At 50.8% G+C, this 18,055-nt stretch overlaps 1 protein-coding gene across 2 annotated transcripts in view; it reads right to left on the reverse strand.

The window, feature by feature from the left end:
* Positions 1 to 414: 414 nt before the first annotated feature.
* The window catches only part of RAPGEF5 (Rap guanine nucleotide exchange factor 5), a 181,753-nt gene continuing 164,112 nt past the window's right edge, over positions 415 to 18,055 (reverse strand). The window contains exons 21-26 of one of the 2 annotated variants that reach the window (XM_084896499.1): positions 17,331 to 17,421; positions 16,070 to 16,120; positions 15,184 to 15,271; positions 11,611 to 11,675; positions 7,212 to 7,266; positions 415 to 4,337 (exon numbers count right to left, since the gene is read on the reverse strand). In XM_084896499.1, the coding sequence (XP_084752625.1) occupies positions 4,219 to 4,337; positions 7,212 to 7,266; positions 11,611 to 11,675; positions 15,184 to 15,271; positions 16,070 to 16,120; positions 17,331 to 17,421 (469 nt within the window). In that variant the 3' untranslated portion in view covers positions 415 to 4,218. The remainder of the gene's footprint in view (positions 4,338 to 7,211; positions 7,267 to 11,610; positions 11,676 to 15,183; positions 15,272 to 16,069; positions 16,121 to 17,330; positions 17,422 to 18,055) is intronic. The other variant, XM_084896500.1, reaches the window with a different exon arrangement.

The following is an 18,055-nucleotide window of genomic DNA, read 5'->3' on the forward strand; positions in this document are numbered from 1 at the left end:
GAGCAGGACCGTGGCCACTGTGAGATCAACCTGGGGAGACATATGCCCTGCGCGGGAGGGACCACCACGTGGGCCCGGCCGGACACCAGGGGGCAGGGCTTGCCACCCTTCCACAGAGGGGGAGAGAGGGCTGGGAGGACAGGCCACCGGGGTGCGTGGACACCGAGACATCCCGTTTCCCTAGAGCGTCGTTAGCACCGTCTGCGGAAGCGTCTGCCCACATGCGTGTGTCCAGGGTGTACCTAGGCCCAGGCCATCCCACCAGGGCTCCCAGGCCCCAGGCCCTGCTCCAAGGGGTGAGGGGATGAGGGCGTCGCTGAACTCTCCACAGCCTAGAACCTGAGGAAGCTGATGCAATTTCCAGGCCAGGACACGAGGGTCTGCAGTAACTCGGGGGCAGTGTGCGTGATGTGGGCGTCTGTGGGCTGCCCCGGACCGCTTCACCCCCTCCCGGCTCTCACAGGGAGCAAGTGATTTCCAAGTTCCAACTACTGTGTGTCATAAGCCGCCCCCACGTTGCACCCACACGCATCACGGACACAGCAAGAAGCTCCCAGGCACGGTTAGCATTATTAGCATCGTCTTATATTTGGAAAAGCAGTTTTAAAAAAAACACTTGAAAATACAAGGTAACAGTGATGTATAAGTTTTCACCTTATATTGCCCGGCCGTTTTTGTGGGTTTTTTTTTTTGTTTGTTTGTTTGTTTGTTTTTTTACATATAAATTATTGCTTACTAGCTTCGATAAATACACAGCACAGTCATATATGTACAGAAGCAGAAAGCATGAAGTCTGAGAAGGGAAATACTGTTAATGGCGATTCTGGTAACTCAACCCATGTTTCATATTTACCAGCTCCGGTGATGGTGGGAAACGAGGGGGTGTGGTCCCTGAGAAGTGAGGTGGGCACCCTGGCCGCGGCCGTTCGTGGACTCCGTCCCAGCATTTAATAACAGCGCGACACGAATACAATAAATAGGCTATGCAAATAAATAGTACTCTGCTAAAAAAAACGTTTAGTATGTACAGCTTTGCTTTGTACAGTGGTGCATGTTCATCTAGCTTTTTTGGCAAATTTTAAAAAACGTTTCCCCCCTCCCAGTGTTCACACAGTGGCCCGCTCGTCACGAGCAGGCTGAAATCTTAAGGACATGTTGGAAGCATTGACCAGAAACTCCACGTCAGGCGATAGCAGGACACCCAACGGCACCCATTTCCATGGTTTCCCCTAGTTTCCAAGAAGCCTGGGTTCCTTGTGCCATTTGGGAACACTGAGTCTGCGACTGTGTTCGTGATGGCTGCCACAAGGCGGCCGGGTTGGGACAGGGAGAGGGGAGTGAGGGGGGGAGGGGGGCTCCCCGCAGGGCAAGCCCAGGTCCTAGGCGCCCTCTCCTTCCTGCAGCCGCTTCTCCCTCCGGGAGTGGGTGGGCTTTTACTTTGTCCTCATGCTGCGGAGCTCGGTGCACTCCCCACCCCTGACGTGCCTGTGGACAGGGTCTGGGTCAGTGAACTTCTTTTCCAAACGTAACTGATGATGTAGAATAAAGCGAATGCAGGCCATCCTGTGTATCAGGGCAACCGTTCGGCAATTGTGCAGATTGTAATGAAGAGTGACTCTGAAACGCTGTGGTCCTTGGAGCATCTGGAAGGCCGGACGGAGAAAGAAGACATTTGGCAAGGTGGCGGGTTTGCCCACGGAATCCTGCCCGTGAGTGCCGATGTCTATGCGGGGCTGGCTCACAGGGATGCTGACAGAGAGAACCGCTCGGAAGGGTTGGAGACGGCGGCAGCTGGCAGCTTTCCGGGGCGAATGGAGGTTCTGTGCGATCATAACAATCTAAAAGAGCCGGAGAGCAGCACAGATGTCTTCCAGTCCGTCCGTCCGTCCGTCTGTCTAGCCAGCACAAGACCTATTCCGAAGAGGCTGCGGCAGGATTTGGAGGGAGCACAGCCCATTCCCCCTCACAGGGAATCCTGGGCCCCACGTCGGCCGCTCAGTGTTGGGGGGTCAGGCTTTTAGAAAGAGCAAAACCCGGCTCCCACAATTCCGCCTTGAATCCTTTGGTCCCAGGCTCACGTCTCCTCTACGCTTCCGACATCTCTGAGAGCGGCGGCCCGGGACATCGCTGGAGACAGTTGCTAAGTTTCAGAAGGATTGGGAGGTGTGGACATTCGGAAGATGGGGATGAAAAAGCAAATCTAAACGGAACAAAACTCCCCCTTCCCTCGGCTGCCCCCGAAGGCCACCGACCACGGCTGGAGGAGAGGTGACCGCACCTCGCTCTCCCTGCCCGTGTCTGCCCCGCTGCAGGGCGTGCTCTGCCTACACCAACACGGGGTTAAGCGTGATGCGCGCGTGGGTTCGTGTGGCCATGGTCATATCTGAAATGAGCTCTAAGCAACAGGTGCTTCGCTGAAAACATTCTCTACCTAAAGAAACTGCAATCGTTTTTTGTTGGAGCAAAGCAGATCCTATGTGAATAAAAACTCAAATGCAAAGCATGGAGACAATGTCCAAAACGGCCTCAGAGGGTCTGACCGGGCCAACGCTCCTCCCCAGCACGAAGCAGACAGGAAGGCCTGTGCGGGCGGCGAGCCCCTGCCCCCTGCGGCGTGTGATCCGCCCCAGAGAAGCCTGCTGCCCTGGCTCCAGGCTCAGGTCCCCTCCAGCGGCTCCCCTGCCAGTCCTAGCAGCGGGGAGCATCTCTCTCGTGGGCCAGCTCTGGTGGCGCTTTTGGAAAAATCCTGCTGATTTTCAGGGCTGATGTTTACATGCTGGGGCAGACGCAATCTCTCTGAAAGTTCTACCAATAACCTTCTCCTCCAGGCTCCTTCCAGCGACTCGTGCTCTCTGTGGCTCTGAGCCGGGACACAGCCCTGCTGTGAGGGTCAGGCAGCCCCGGACGGAGGAGCTGAGGTGGTGGGAAGGTGCGGGACACACAGGCAACGGCTCCCAGGGCTGGAACGTGTGTGGATCTGGCACAGGAAGCCTGTGTGCCCTGGGGTCTTAGTGACGTGGTGAGTATAACTAGTAAAACTGGCCGGGTGCATCTCATTGCTGTATCCCACAGGCTTTTATGAAGGACAAGGGGATGCTAACCTATTCTAGAGAATAGCCAGGGTCTTATTTACTAGAAGAGCCCTAATCTATAAAAATGGAAATTAAAAAAAAAAAAAAAAAAGACTTAAAAGACTCAGGGAGGAAAACACACACATTTGGCTGGAAGGTGGACTCTAGGTGAACTGTGAGGGTCCAGCATCCATCAGATGTTTGCTGTGAGACGGGCAATCAGCACCACCTTCCTCCCTTGCTCTTCCCTAGGGAGGGAGTGCCCACTCACCTCCCTGGTCCGGCTGCCACCCCTGCACGCGGTGGGCAAGGAGCCCACGGCGGTGTGCGGAGCATCAGGGCACCCTCAGGCGCCTCGGACTGTCACCCTGATGCACGGTTACGGAGCCTGCGATGTGTCAGGCACTGCGCTCTTTCCAAAACCGTGATGTCCCCAATAGGAGGAGAGCCTGCTTGCACGTGTCAAGGAAATCCCCGGAAATCAGCCCAGGAGCCAATCTCCTAAAGATTCCTAGTTTTCCTTATTCGCAAAACCACCACGCAGCCTCACGTGTCCACCGTTGCAAATCACTTGAGCAGAAACGAATTTCCCTGGCGAGCCGACACCCGTGAGTGATTGTGGGTGCGGAGCAAGGCCTGCCCTGACGATTCCCTTCCGGGGGGACTCGGGGCACGGACTCCCCAGACCCAGGAGGCCTCCGGTGAGGTCACAGTGTGTAGCAACAGAGACCACGCCTCCTCCCTGGAAAGCCGGACATGCCGTCTCCTTCTGGGGCTCAGACAAGCCCCCTCCTGGACAGCCTAGACCCGGGGACCGCTCGCTCTCGCTGGCATGTCCGGCCGCCGTACCAAGACAGGCCCCTGGTCTCGATGCCGGTGCATCTCAAGGTGAAAACTGGAGGGGATCCACAGCCGTGTAAGGAACCGGACTTCCCTGGGCCAAGATGCTCTGAGTCTTCTGCCTTCTCGCCCGGAGAGTGAGAGCGGGGAGGCGTGGGGAGGGGGGCGAGGCCCTCCCGCACCGCGGTGGCTGAGCGTGTCCTGTGTGACTGATAAAACTCAGCAGTTTCCTCTCCCAGGAGAGGGGCATGCCGGGCACTGCCATCCCGGGCGGGAGAGCTGCAGGTGCTCAGGGGGCGCGGCCGGCTCAGGCCCGGGGCTCGATCCGGTGGGAGAGCTCGAACAGGGCCTGCTGGCTGTCGATGACGAGCAGGTGGGTGACGTAGGACTTCAGCTCGTGGTGCTCTTTCGGAGACGCGTCCCCTCCTAATGTTTGGAGGAAAAAAAAAAACCCCTCCAGTTAGTCTCGTGAGCATGGTGATGTTGTGACTAACTCCCATAAACCCCTTGGAAAGGCTCCGTGTAAACCTACCAGGCGGGCTCTGTGAGTCCGACTCGCAGAGGAGTCGCGGGGCAGCTGCGTTCTCAGCTCGGACCAGGTTCCTCGGCCAGGTGGCTAGACCCGGCAAGGTGTTTGTCTTAGCACATGTCTACAGTGTTTATTGCTCAACAACACAAGGCAGCCAGCAGCCGGGTTATCACCCCTCTCCAAAGGGAAGCAGCACAGACACGAGTGAGTGCCGCCTGGGACTGGAACCCGGGCCCCGTGGCTCCGGGTCCATGGTCTGAGGTCCCGTGTCACAAGACATGTCCATTTCAATGGCTCTCACGGGCTCTTCATCTCAGTCTGTGCTAACCCGGTGAGCGCACAGACACAATTCTTTTTGGCGTCCTTATTTTTGGGGAGGAAAAATGAAGGGACCCATGAAATGAACGGATATCACAGAACTAAACGTAAGGCATGGCTAACAGGCACCGCAGGCTCCTAAAGGATGTGGCTGGGCTAACATCTGCCCCGTGGAAGGCGAGGCGGGGTGGGGGTTGGGGGGAGTTCCCTCCCCATCCAGGCCCTGGGGTGGTTAAATGCCGTGGGGCCGCCCGGCTGCAGTGCCCCGTGAACACACGTGTGCCCCGCTGGTGGCAGCTCTGATAAGGAACCAGAGATAGGGGGCCTGAACAATGGGGCAGGCTCACTTCCCATACTCAGAAATGAGCACATCCACCCCCATCCCAACCCTGGGGGGGCCCCAGCAACTGAGCTGGGCCGCGGAGGACAATGTGACCGAGAGTGAGGTCACCGGCGTCGGGATTTCTGGGGGGGAGCGGGGCCCAGGCTGCGCTCAGTCCGAGCAGAGGGGCGGGGCCTGAGGAGGCTGACATTTCAAAGCAGCTGTTTGTTTTTTTCCTCCCTCCTCTACGACAATGTGTTTTGTAATTTAAGGCCTGTATGTCACGGGTGGCTTATCATTCTTAAATTTAACAGAACTAAGACTTTCTGGTTTCAAAAGGTAAAAAGCATCAGGAGTTGATGTTTTTACCGTCCTACTTGTCTGAAAGTGAGCAAAGGCTGTGTCATTCCAGAGGCCGTTTCCGGAGACACCAAGGAAACGTGGCAGAACACTGGGTGTAGAACACACGATGCTACCAAGATGAATTTGTTGTTAAATTTCTGGCCTTAAGAGAAGAAGATAGAACGAATGGTTCCATACATGGCAAAGGACACTTGCAGGCACCCCATAGTTTATAGGGGCCTTGGTTGATCTTATTTTATCCCAAATTCCGACAGTGGCTTACCATGCCTATCTAACCTGTCACCTTGAACTGAGGCAATTCAGTCATAGATGTGATTTTTAAAGATATAGAAATATAGAACACAAACAGGCCTCACAGTTAAGTGAATTTCTCCTCTGCTTTGTGCTAAGGAGACTTACTCTCTGGTGATGGCAGGTTCAAGACAGGGTCAAGGTCAGCCCAGCCTTCCTGTCCACACTTGCAGCACATATAAACCTTAGTAATGAGACCGAAGTCTTAGAATTAGCTGAGTGGCCCTAAAATACTTGGGAAGCACAGGAGGATGAAAGAAATATGAACTCGTTAGCAACATTATACTTGTGCACTTGAATGGATCTCCAGGATAATGTCACCGTAGCTGTTTCTATTGTAACAACATTGTACTTGTGTGCTTAATGGAGAATTATAAGCACATATCAACTGGTATTGATATGAATATTTAGAAAATGAGGTCTTGCATTCATAATTCTTCCTTTCGAAGAATTCATACAGATGTTCAGTTGTTTTGTTGGGGGGTGATACAGCCAGCCAAGACCAGCCCAGACGGGGGAAGAAAAAAAAAAGATTCTTAAGAATATTCACCCACCCTTAGAAAGTGCGACTTTGATTTTCTACTTTACACACATCCCGTACTGTTAAAGAAAAACTGTCTTACAATGAGGATGGATTACTTAACGAAGCAAATTTTACCTAGGAGACACCTTTGACTGATTTATAGTTTTTGGATTCAACATCCTATTTTTTAAATTGCCCTTTATATCTACTGGATCTGCAGAAGGCCAGGGGAAGGGCATGGGCCAGGAAACCGGGCGGACGCGGGTGAGTGATGGCGGTGTGATTACCCTCTGAGCTTCCTCTGCTCCGTGCCCGCAGGAGTAATGTCTCCATTCACCGTCACCAACGCTGGGGACAGGACCCCACCGCCCAGGCGAAAGCTCCGTGAACTCAATCAAGTCCATTTCCTTCCTTCCTGCAGTGTTTTAACACCTTCGGAGCATCATGGAAACTGTGCCCAAGATTTAGAAAAGAACGAGCGTTCCCACGTACATTGGCGTCAGTGGGGGTCTACAGAAATGCTCAGAAACACACTTTTTCAGGGAAAGGCAGCTCCAGACAGGAAGTTTTTGTTGGAGAGGAGGACAGACGCCGGGAGGCTGCATTAGGCACATTCACAACGGCATTCCTGTTCCAGGAAGGCTCCGGGCAGAGAGGTTAGGGACGGGCTGCCCCTGATAAACCCCCTGGCATTTCTGTGCCAATGGGCAAACTAACAAGACTTCCTGGGATGGGGTGGGAGCTTCTGACTGTCCAAAGTCACTCTCCACAGTACAATCTCGCTGCACTGTCTTGCCTCCCTCTGCGTCCCAAACACGCATAGATGATACACAGAGAGGGCAGTGTGTGCGACAACATGCACATTACACGTCACGGTCTGCTTACATGTTTTACCACAAACCCCGTCTACACCACTGCATGTGAATACGTTGCACACTAACCGCGATTACTCACCAAACTGGTTGGCCCTGCAGTGCCTCAGGGTTCGGACGGTGTCTGCAATCATATGCTGCAAGGCAAGCAGAAGGCAGGTCAGTGGGAGGGTCACTGCGGGTGCGGCCCAAGTAGCATGCTTGCCGGGATCGATGGGTATTCACACCCTCAGGTGTAGCTTGAAGCCGGACTTTGATAATACTGAGCTTGGGGTTCAGAAGAGTATTTAATCCTTATCTGTAGAAACAGGGGCTCCCTCACTCAGTTGCACAATTCTTTTTTTTTTTTTTTAAATATATTTTATTGATTTTGTACAGAGAGGAAGGGAGAGAGATAGTTAGAAACATGGATGAGAGTCATCGATCAGCTGCCTCTTGCACACCCCCTACTGGGGATATGCCCGCAACCAAGGTATATGCCCTTGACCGGAATCGAACCCGGGACCTTTCAGTCCCCAAGCCGACGCTCTATCCATTGAGCCAAACCGGTTTCGGCCCAGTTGCGTAATTCTAATGGAGCCCCAGGAAAACCATTCAAAGATGCAGCTCTCCTCCGCCCGCTGTGTCCGGCCCGCTGCCCACCTATCCCCATGTGCTAAGGCTTTGCCCTCCAGGCGGTGCCCCGCTCGCCTTTTCCCAGGAGGTCTCACTGAGCTCTCCTGGTGAACCCGGGAGGCGTTCCTCTCCACCTCCCCGCCCCCTTCTCCCCCCGTCCCCGTCCTCCGTACACTGCATTGGGCTTTGTGCTGTGGCATTTGTTGTGGAGCTTCCGGTCCACCAGGCCCCACCAGCCAGCTCTGCTTGTCGGCGTCTACCGGCTGCCAGGCACGCTGACTCAGGCCACCTGCCGAAGGGAGGCTGCCATTTTTTGTGGAGTCAAAGGTTCACATGTCTCGCATGGTGAGAGGAAGGGAGGCATTCATGAAAGGTAAACATTTTCTAGAACCTCCGTATCTTCACAAAAACATATGATTAGATTCCCTCCCGGACTCCTCGGTGTTCTACTTTCACGTCTTTCTTTCCAGTCCTCACTGGTCTCCGGGCAAAAGTCTTCCCAGCTCTCGGCTGCTTCGGACGAGGCCCCCCACCCCCACCCCGTCCCCCCCGATTAGTGCCCCTGCAGCAGCCTTCTAAGCTTGGTTTCCACACTGGAGGAGATACAGCCTTTAGGGCAAGGCCACTCTCCGCCCCAGTTCCCCCCATCACGTTCCAGAATGACCTCCAGACCCTCTTGTCTTCCCGCTTTCCTCTTCTGGAAAGTCGCCCTGACTCGCTAATTAGTTTCATATCAAAATCCAACCATTACCCCGTTATCCGAGCATCTGCACTGATCACCACCTGGTGCCCCAAACCCCTCCGGGTGGCATCACCTGCCGTGCCCTGTGTGTGCGCCCGCAGCCTGGGACTGTGCAGACATGGCAAACCCCCCGGGGACCGCTGCCGACATGAAGCTGATCCTGCAGAACTATAGACCCTGTCGTGTGTGAACGCGACCTCCTCACTAAACTGTCCTCACAGCTGCATTGCTAAGTGGCGGAGCATTGAATGGAACAGCGACGAGAGCAGTCGCTCCGCGGCACGTGTGACGGAAATGGGCCTGACTCACGTCTGTGAGTGCATTGTCATGTTTCCTCCCCCCCGAGGGCTGTGTTCCCGGCAGCCCCTCGCGGGGCTCAGCCGCGGCGTCACATGGGTGTTCATCCTGTGCCATCGGTGAACCTGAGCCCTGATCCTCATCGTTAGGCTTCCTGAAGGCGCAGCGAGGGCGATGTGGGGAAAAGAGGATGCTCTTCCCATGGAGGGGTGGAGGGGAGGAAGGGGAGAGCGTTGGCTGCCTGGTGATGCCACGGGTTGGGCCGGAGCACGGAGAGCCGCGGAGGCGGCGTGGGAGCCGCGGGAACCTCGTTAGGCCCGCCGAGCGCTCCCGGGTCTCCTGAGTTAATGTGTCCACCTGGATCAGCCGGATAACGATAATGCACTGACTTCTCCGCGAGCTGGTTAAGCTAATACCCGTCATGAGGAATCGGCTCCCCACAAGCTAATTCAGTTACGTTCTATGGGTTCATTATTGTGAAAGATGATCCTGTTTCAGCATAAGCGAAACCCTGTCCTTTACTGAGAAATATCCTTAAAAAACTGCCTCTCCTGGGTAATTCAATTTCATTCCCCGGCATCTGATTATAACATAGGTTATGGACCATAGATATTTGCCCTTCTAGAAAATTCTAACGTCAACCCGTCTTTTCTGTGTAAGGAGGGGGTCAGCAGCAGGTGTGCTGAGTCTTAAATGCCATCTACGTCGAGGCCTAGGAACCCACTGTGTGTCCTAGGGCCTTAGAGAACGTAGCTTCTGTCTTCTTAATGAAAGTCCTCTTTAGGAATTTAAACTGGAAAATAAGGTATTACTTACATATGCTATTTCCTTAAACTTTCCTAAAGAATTAAGGGTACAAATAATTACTGACCACAGTAGATGTACTACTAGGTAGACTTTCTTGGTTTTAACCCCAATGGTTAGTATGACATCTGAGCACTGACGAAAACAAAACCCTGGATGATGACATCAGCAGGCACTGAAGGCCTTCCAGGGGCTGCTGGGGGAGCAGGGGAGACCAAGATGCTGGTCAGAAACAAGGAGAGGCAGGGGCACGCTCCCCTTTGTGCCATTACTGAATTGTTCTCTCCCTCGTAGCACTTCGGGAAAATGACACAATGAGCTTAACCAAACCACTGGTTCACGCCGGGAGAGGGTCAAGCACCCGTCAGCCCTTCACAATGGGTAACCGTCTGCGTACAGGGTGCCATTGTTCTCCCATATTCCAAGGAAACTGTCTGGACCTTTATAGGGAAGGTCCAGAGTGACAAACCTCACCCTGTATCCTCCCACTCGCTCTCCAAAGGTTATCTGGCGTTCTTCACTCGGTGCATTGGCCAGGATTTGGAGTAAATATCGATCAAAGGTTTGATATTCCTGCAAGCCTTCCAGTCAATCCAAATATCGAAGGTTAATCTGCCTGGAAACCAGAAAGTTGGTGCCTACAGCCTTTCGATGCAAACAGCTGCCCTGTGATCTTCAGAACATTACACAGCGACACAGAACACATCTTCAAAGAATCAGTATTGAAATCCCAACAGGTTAGATGCTCATTCCCAGCTGTGCTGGTATGACCGTATGTAGTATCTAAATAACTGAGCTCTAATTCCAAAGCACTGAGTGCAGAGAGAGACGTGAAGAGTTATAGGCATGTCCACTTTAAAAATGACCAGCCATAGGGGAATGGTCCTCAGGGCTTACACATGTGGCAAGAAGCCTGCCGCCTGCCTCCAGATCCTAGGTGCATGGTCCGCGCGTGGTACGGTGGCCCTGTGCCCTCTCACCCTGTGTGTGGCGAGTTAGAGCAGGGCACTCGGGAGGCAAAGGTCAGACGTCAAACCTCCTGTGGACTCAGCAGCTTGCATTGTTCTGGGGTCATGGTCTGCGTCTCTCCCCTCCCTCCTCCTGCTCCCCTCCCTCCTCCCAGGGAACCGGGGGATCATTTCCTGAAAGAGTTCACACAAATCCATTACCATTGACTGAAAAGTCAGAGGCCAGGATCTATGGGCAGGGGTCACTGGTATCGTTCTCAACCATAAAGAACAATCTGATTCATGACTAAAGTTCATCGGTCAGACACATCCATCCTTCTTGCCGTCCACCGGGGCTTGTTGGCGCACTCCTAATTTATTCTCGCTCAGTTCTGACAGGCAACTCCTCCTCTGCCCGGGGCGTGCCTGGCACAGAGGCCAGGAGGAGCCCGTGCAGAACAAAGCCCCAGCCGTGTCCTGGGAATAACTCGGGAGGATCCCTGTGGGAAAGCACTGGCTGGGCACCCTCCTTGTGAGCAGGGAGGGCGGTGTGTCAGAGCTGCCCCTCCACGGTGGCCCTCTCTGTGCACAGGCTGATGGGAGGGGGTCCTTCCCCTCACACACAGGCCCTTCCCATCCCCCTCCCGACCCACGCTGGGAGGACTGGGAGGTGGGCACCTCCCCAGGAGAGCAGTGCATGCTGCGACACAGAGAGACAAGCTGCAAAACTCAACCTCAGGAGTGTGAACTCCCCAGACAGGACTCTTATGTTTTACTTTGGGTTCAATAACATACACTCAACTGCTGGTGCTAACCTAATGAAGTTCCATTTTTGGACACCAAAAAGACAGATTTTTTTTTTTTTTTTTTTTTTTTTTTTAATATTTGGTCCTCAGAACCTTGCTAGTCACGTAGTTCTAATCCCAATACATTTTGTTGACAATGCACCACATGCACCAAATAGCTCCTGGAAATCGTCACACGTTCACTGAGGAAAAGGGCTGCACCCATTGGCTTCTGGGTGCAAAAGAGAGAAGCAAACACTCGAAAAGGGAGAAGCAATGCACGTTACTCACCAGCTTCTCAAAATTGACGAGATTATCCAAAAATGTTTTGTTTCCCTCGTGAATAAATGTCACATCTGGAAATGAAAAGCAAAAAGATACATGAACCATTAGGAATGGATCATGAGTCAGGGCTGAAGAGGTCTAGACGCAATATCGCTTATTAATTTTTCTTAAACATTATGGATTGGCCCAGGCATTTGACACGGCACCTTGAAATTGAATCTGTTCATTATTTGAAGTGAAAGGGTATCATTTATGTGTGTGTGTGAGTGTGTGTGTGTGAGTGTGTAGAGGGGGTGGGGGAGGAGACATTATAACATTAACGCAAGTGTATATTTTGCACTGACAATGAAGTGCTTGCCTCCAACTGCTTCATATAAACGAAGACTTCATACTATTCTATGACCTGACAGGTCCATTATGTTTTTAGGTCAGAACATTGAGCAGAAAACAAAAGAATCTCCAGAAATAATAAGATCTTAATATTTATGCTTTTTAAAGACAATTTTTGGCAAAGTGTAGGGAACCTGCTTTATTTGAAAAGTTCAGACCCAGATTTAGGTGTTTCATGTGGATTTCTGGCTCTCTGAGTCAGTGCCTGATTGTGTACCAGGCATGATTGAGGAAAGAGGCAGCTTTGAAAATGGCAAGGTCCCTGGCAGTGTCCGCTCAGGAGAAAGGAAACACCATTGATGGAGACAACCTGAGGACGGAGGATGAAGGCTCATGGGGAGAGGAAAGGAACGTTATGTTGGCTTGAGCGTCACTGCATTTAAAGCAACAGGAGACATTCAAATACAGGTCTCCTGTGGTTGCATGAAAGAGGCGCCCTCCCAAGAGACAGGGGTCGGAAGGGACTACCATCTCAAACCACCACTTTCTGGAGACTATTCAGCTGCTTGGGACCGTGAGCCTCAACACTGCTGTAGGGTTTCCTGCTTTCTTACCAGATTCCACACCGTGGGGCGGGGTGGAGTATATAAAAAAGGCAAGAAATTCAGCTGGAATGTAGGAAAGCTGATGGCTGGTAGTAGGAGTCTCAGGCTCTGTGGTTACTTCATAATCTGCAGGCTCGCTGGGTACTGAGTACCTTGAAGAAGGAAAGATGGGAAGCCTAGCCCTTCTTAACACCCAACAAGTTCAGTCCTGTCCCTTTCCTCTATCTAAAAGGACCCCAAAGTAGGGAGCACAGGTGGGGCGGTGGGTGCATGTTTGAGTGTGTTTTCTAAAGAAGTTTATTGCAACTTTTAAAATAACTGCAAAATTTTAATTTTTCAGTTAAAAAAGCCTGACCATTAATGTAGTTTATTTTTCCCCCCAAAATGTCTTATTCTCAGGCATGATATATACGTATTTCAAATTTTCATCCTATTTTCCTTTGGAAATTATTTCAGACAAAAATGGCAGCTCTAAATACAAAAGAGTGCTAATGATGTTTGTTTTTGTAATCCCAAAAAATTTATGTGAAGAAAAATAAGTGCTTATTTAATTCAAGAAAACTTCTAAGGAAAAAAGGAAAAAAGTGTTTACATTTACTAGAGCGAATGCGTTACGTCTTTTCAGTAGAGAAAAAGGGGGATTTGTTGTGCTGCCAACAAGGAGGTCTCGATAAGCTCTGTGGAGCAGAAAATTGCGTTTGAGCTCATTGTGGGTGTGAGACACCTGGCTGCAGTAGCAGTTTGGGGGGAAATCACCAAGGTACAGCAGAAAGCTCTGCTCACGTCCGATTAAGTTAAAGAGGCACAGCCAGCTAATTTCTCATTACCTTAAAATACGTTTCAAAAAATGTTAATTCCTAAAGTCATTCCTTCCTAAGAGCTGTCCTCATTCTGTTTTTCCTATTTGTGTCTAAATGAGTCTGTGTTCCTCCCCCTGCCACCCCGCTCTCCCACTGGATGTGTCTCATTTGCAAATAAAAATCATAAACCTATCCTAAAGGGAAATAAATACGGAGAACTAAAGTCCCTTTAAGTTATTTTGCTATTACAACCTCTCCTTGTTTCATCCGTGTGCATTAGTGGACTCTTTTCGGGCTGGATGAAGTGTCTGTGCACCTCTCAATTGTCCCAATGGTCGGCAAACTGTGGCTCTTGAGCCACATGCGGCTCGCAAGCCTCAATTTGCCGCTCTATTGACGAGTGAGTTTGCCAACCACTGGGATAGGGGCTTAAGCAAAAGGAACAACAACAGCCTGTAATTATTGGAATTGAAAGTCTAGGTCAGTGGTTGGCAAACTCATTAGTCAACAGAGCAGCAAACCTTGGTTTGTGAGCCGCATGTGGCTCAGGAGCCACAGTTTGCTGACCACTGTAATAGATTATTGTCTTTATGGTTTCACAGAGATGCTTGCTTTATGCCAGATGAAGACCCAGTGAGGAACTGCAAGAGTGAATAGCCACTCAGTAACTCTCCAAGCTCTGCTTATTCCTGAGAGAAGCCGAAGAGGGGCTATCAGCTTTGCCCATGGGGCGGGCGCAGGGGGAGGGGCGCAAAGGGAGGGGGCATAAGGGGATGTGGGGGAAGATGGCCGGGCCAGCCAGCCCTCCAGTTCCAGGTAACTCATTTCCAGAATCACACCTAAGGGTCCAGTCATGGGGACCTGGCCCAGCCAGAGAGCAGAGGCCATGTGGTTTCTATAAAATCCTTTTGAGGAATCACAATATGGCCAAGGAAAATGGCCAAATCCACCCTGGCCGGGTGGCTCCGTTGGCTGGACCATGTCCAGTACACTAAAAGGTGGCAGAGGTTTGATCCCAGTCAGGGCACATACCTAGGTTTGGGGTTCGATACTGGGATGGGGTGTGTGCGGGAGGCAACCGATCAATGTTTCTCTCACATATCAATGTTTCTCTCTCTTCTCTCAAATCAATAAAAGAAGAGCGAACCCCTCCACCCCATGGAAAGCACACAGGAGGACATGGACAGAAGGTCAGGAGCGTAGGCCAGATTAAAACGAGCTTCCCCTTCATGAATCCTCTTGGTGTGAAAGCACCACTCAGATCTCATCAGTACATTTAACCAACATGTTCCATGAGGTGTCATTTGCTGCTCCTCAGAGAAATCTGCGAACTAACTTGGAACAGTCATGTTCTTTCCCACCAGACCCGCTCCTGGAAAGAAGCAAGTGTGTCTGGACCGGCCTGTGTCCCACACGGCAGCAGGTGTGGGCTGTGGCTCTGGGCTGCCTACATAGCACTTGACTGCCCACCTCTGGGGTCCTGCATGCCAGCCTGGTCTGGGTGGAATTGAGTAGATTATAAACTCACAGGAAACAACAACAACAACAACAACAACAAAAAACACACAAAAAACGGTGCACAGGAGCAGGGTAAACACACAAAAATTCCCAGTCCTAAATTCTGTGAGTCGCAGAAAATGCTCTGCTGTCTGCTCACCTTTAAGTCCATATTGTAGGCATCTCAGAAATAACGGTGCATTTGAAAAGCTATCACAGGGAAACCCTGTTAGTTCTGAATGTGGAAATTACTTTAATTTCTGAGCCCTCTTTTTTGTTTGTTCTGTACAGTTATAAGATACATTTCTGGAAGATGGAGTTACAAGTGGAAGAGGAAAAATCGTTACCTTTGAGCAGTAAGGGCATGAAGGGGATCTTGGGCGGCTTCATCTTTTTGAAGGCATCTCTGTAGGCCTTGTGGTTCAGGGAGGGGTCCTGCCAGCCAAGCAGATCACAAAGAGAAAGAAAAATCAATCTGCTGTAGAAACACTTCTCAACCCACGTTGCTATGCAATTTGAACACGATTTGGATATGGAGACATCTTCCCTAAGAACGGAGGGGACAAAGGGTTCCTGGGAAAATAAATTAGGGCTGGAAATCTAGGTAATGAATGAAAGCCACGCTATTGGTTTACAATCATGGGAAGTGGCCGCAAAAGAGAGACACCTTTTGATGACCCTATTATTTTCCTCGAATCGGTTCTGTAAGTACAGTTTCCCCCGTATAATTTCTGTCATGAGGAAACCCGGGAGTCTTTTGTCAGGGACACTGCATGGAAAAATGCCCTTGTCGTGCACAGACAAGGCAGCGAGCACAAGAGAACACCGTCTTATTGTGCTCTGAAAAGAAACTGCATTTTGTGCCTGAACCTAAGCAATGGTACAGAGGAGAAGAGAAGACGGCATAAGCCACTGATTGCACACTAAATCTATACCAGTGCACTTCCCAGGCTTGGAAACAATCAACAATCTGCCTGCTGACAACCATGCCGAAGGGCCATTCCCAGTACTGCACTCCAATGAGAAGCAGCATTCACTGTGCTCTTGCTTCACTTCCTAAGAGGCAAAGCTCCATTCTCAGGGTAGGTGAGCGCGCACGCGCGTGTGTATGTGTGTATGTGTGTCTAAGCTACCCGCCCTGATCCAGTGCAGTCCCCACCCCTGGGATCTAGAAGACAATCAGACGTTGGCAACTCATTGGGAAGATAAGTCCCCTCTGGGTCAACTACTTACTGTTAAGCTTTCAAGTTCAGAGAAAAGTTTCTTAAACTTCCCAGGGATTTTCTAAAAACAAAGACAAAAACAAAACAAAGCACAAAAAGGTCAAAGAGGTCAGCTATTTGAGAGGCAACAGGGAAGGGTTTATGACGTTGTGCTGACGGGGGGCCATGGCTCTGCATGCAAACTTCTCATCTGGCTCTTCCCGGACTCCTCATCGGCAGTTTCCATCACTCCACAATGTGGCTGGGCATGGCTTGGGAATGTGGCGAAAATCAGTTTAAAATACGTAACAGCCACATGACTGGAATTGGGCCGGTTAGACATTCCACACGCGGGTGATTTTTAAAAATATAAACATTTGGATTTCAGTCCATATTCTACCTTTGACGAATACTTGGCTCAAGAGGGATGCCTCACCGTCAGTGTTTACCACCTACACCCTGCAAGTCCATGGGCTAACTTGGGCTAACTTTTATTTTAAATATATTTATTTAATGATTTCAGAGAGGAAGAAAGAGGTAGAGAGAGATATAAACATCAATTATGAGAGAGAATCATTGATCGGCTGCCTCCTGCATGTCCCCCACCATTGGGAATCAAGCCTGCAACCTGGACATGTGCCCGTGGCCAGAATCGAACCTGGGACCCTTCAGTTCGTAGGCCGATGCTTTATTCACTGAGCCAAACTGGCTAGGGCTTGGGATAACTTTGGTGGGCCTCTCCCCCTGAGAACCTAAACAGCTTCATCATGTAACAGCAACAGAGGCAGAACCAGGATTTGGGAAGCCGGAAGCGTATATATAGCATTTTGTGGGCCCTCTTTAAGAAAATCAACACAAAATTGCTTTACTTTTGCAAATTTTACAAAGATGTACATTGTCCAGGTGAACACACTGCCAGGTGCCCAGAAAGTGTGAGGTCCAGACGCTTAATTCGTTAGCGTCTCAGCCAATAGACTCCTGGACACGGGCCTGCAGGTGAGTGTCTGAAAGGATCACCATGGAGGGGTGCCCACGCCACCTCAGGGCAGAGCCAAGGAAGACTCAATCTGCAGGGGGGCCTTTTACAGTTCTCACTGCTTTCATACACATCTCACAACCGTTTTGAAGACCATTTGATTAAAATAGTCCCTACCAACTGGACACATTATTTTTCATGTAAGCCCTTTAAATCAATTCACGCATCGTAAACAAAGGCTTTTTGTGGGCCCATCTCCCGTTCAGTGTTATTTGTCCCTCCCACTCCCCTCTCTGTGAGGACCCCCGAGGCTCACCTCCCAGGTCTGCGACAGGCGGCTGACAGAAGCCGTGTTGAGACCCATCACGATAGCAAAGAAAGAGTTCAGGTTCCTCTGGGCTTTGCAGCTGTGGCATAAAAGAAAGCAGAAGACAGTTTGAGGCAACATCCTTTCTCCAGGTGATCACAAAAAGACACAATGAAAATACTCCCCGAAGCCAGAAAATACTCCCCAACCTCAAGGGCAGGGCTGAACCCGGTTCCGTAGCCCCCACATGATTCCACACGCGTGAGCACCCCCATGGCGGGGGGGGGGGGGGGGAGTGGTGTCCCTGCCACTGTTTCTCTCAGAAATGAACCCATTTCAAAGGTTCAGCCCATCCTTACTTTCCTTGAGGAGAAGATCTATGCTCAGATACCTCTGACACTTCAAAAACTTCCTCCTTTTAAACACTATTTTGGATGTATTTACAGTTTCAACTGAAAATTCTTAAACTCATCTTCCTCTCTAAATATGCCACACCCTCATCATACCAGCTCTCCAGTCCTGTCCCTTTCATCAGCAAGCTATTTTTTGATAAGCAAGCCCCTCTCCCTTCACAGTACTAAGCAGGCCCTCCCATTACACTCAGACATGCTTTCTTTGCTATCTACAAAATTACTACCATATTGTGGATATATGTAAAATATGACCCATATTATGGGGATACTATTTCGTTTAGAGAGAGAAGGAGATAACATGCAAAATGAGACCACGCTGGG

The sequence above is a fragment of the Pipistrellus hanaki genome (assembly GCF_964339955.1).
Source record: "Pipistrellus hanaki genome assembly, chromosome: 10".
NCBI classification, from domain to species: Eukaryota; Metazoa; Chordata; class Mammalia; order Chiroptera; family Vespertilionidae; genus Pipistrellus; species Pipistrellus hanaki.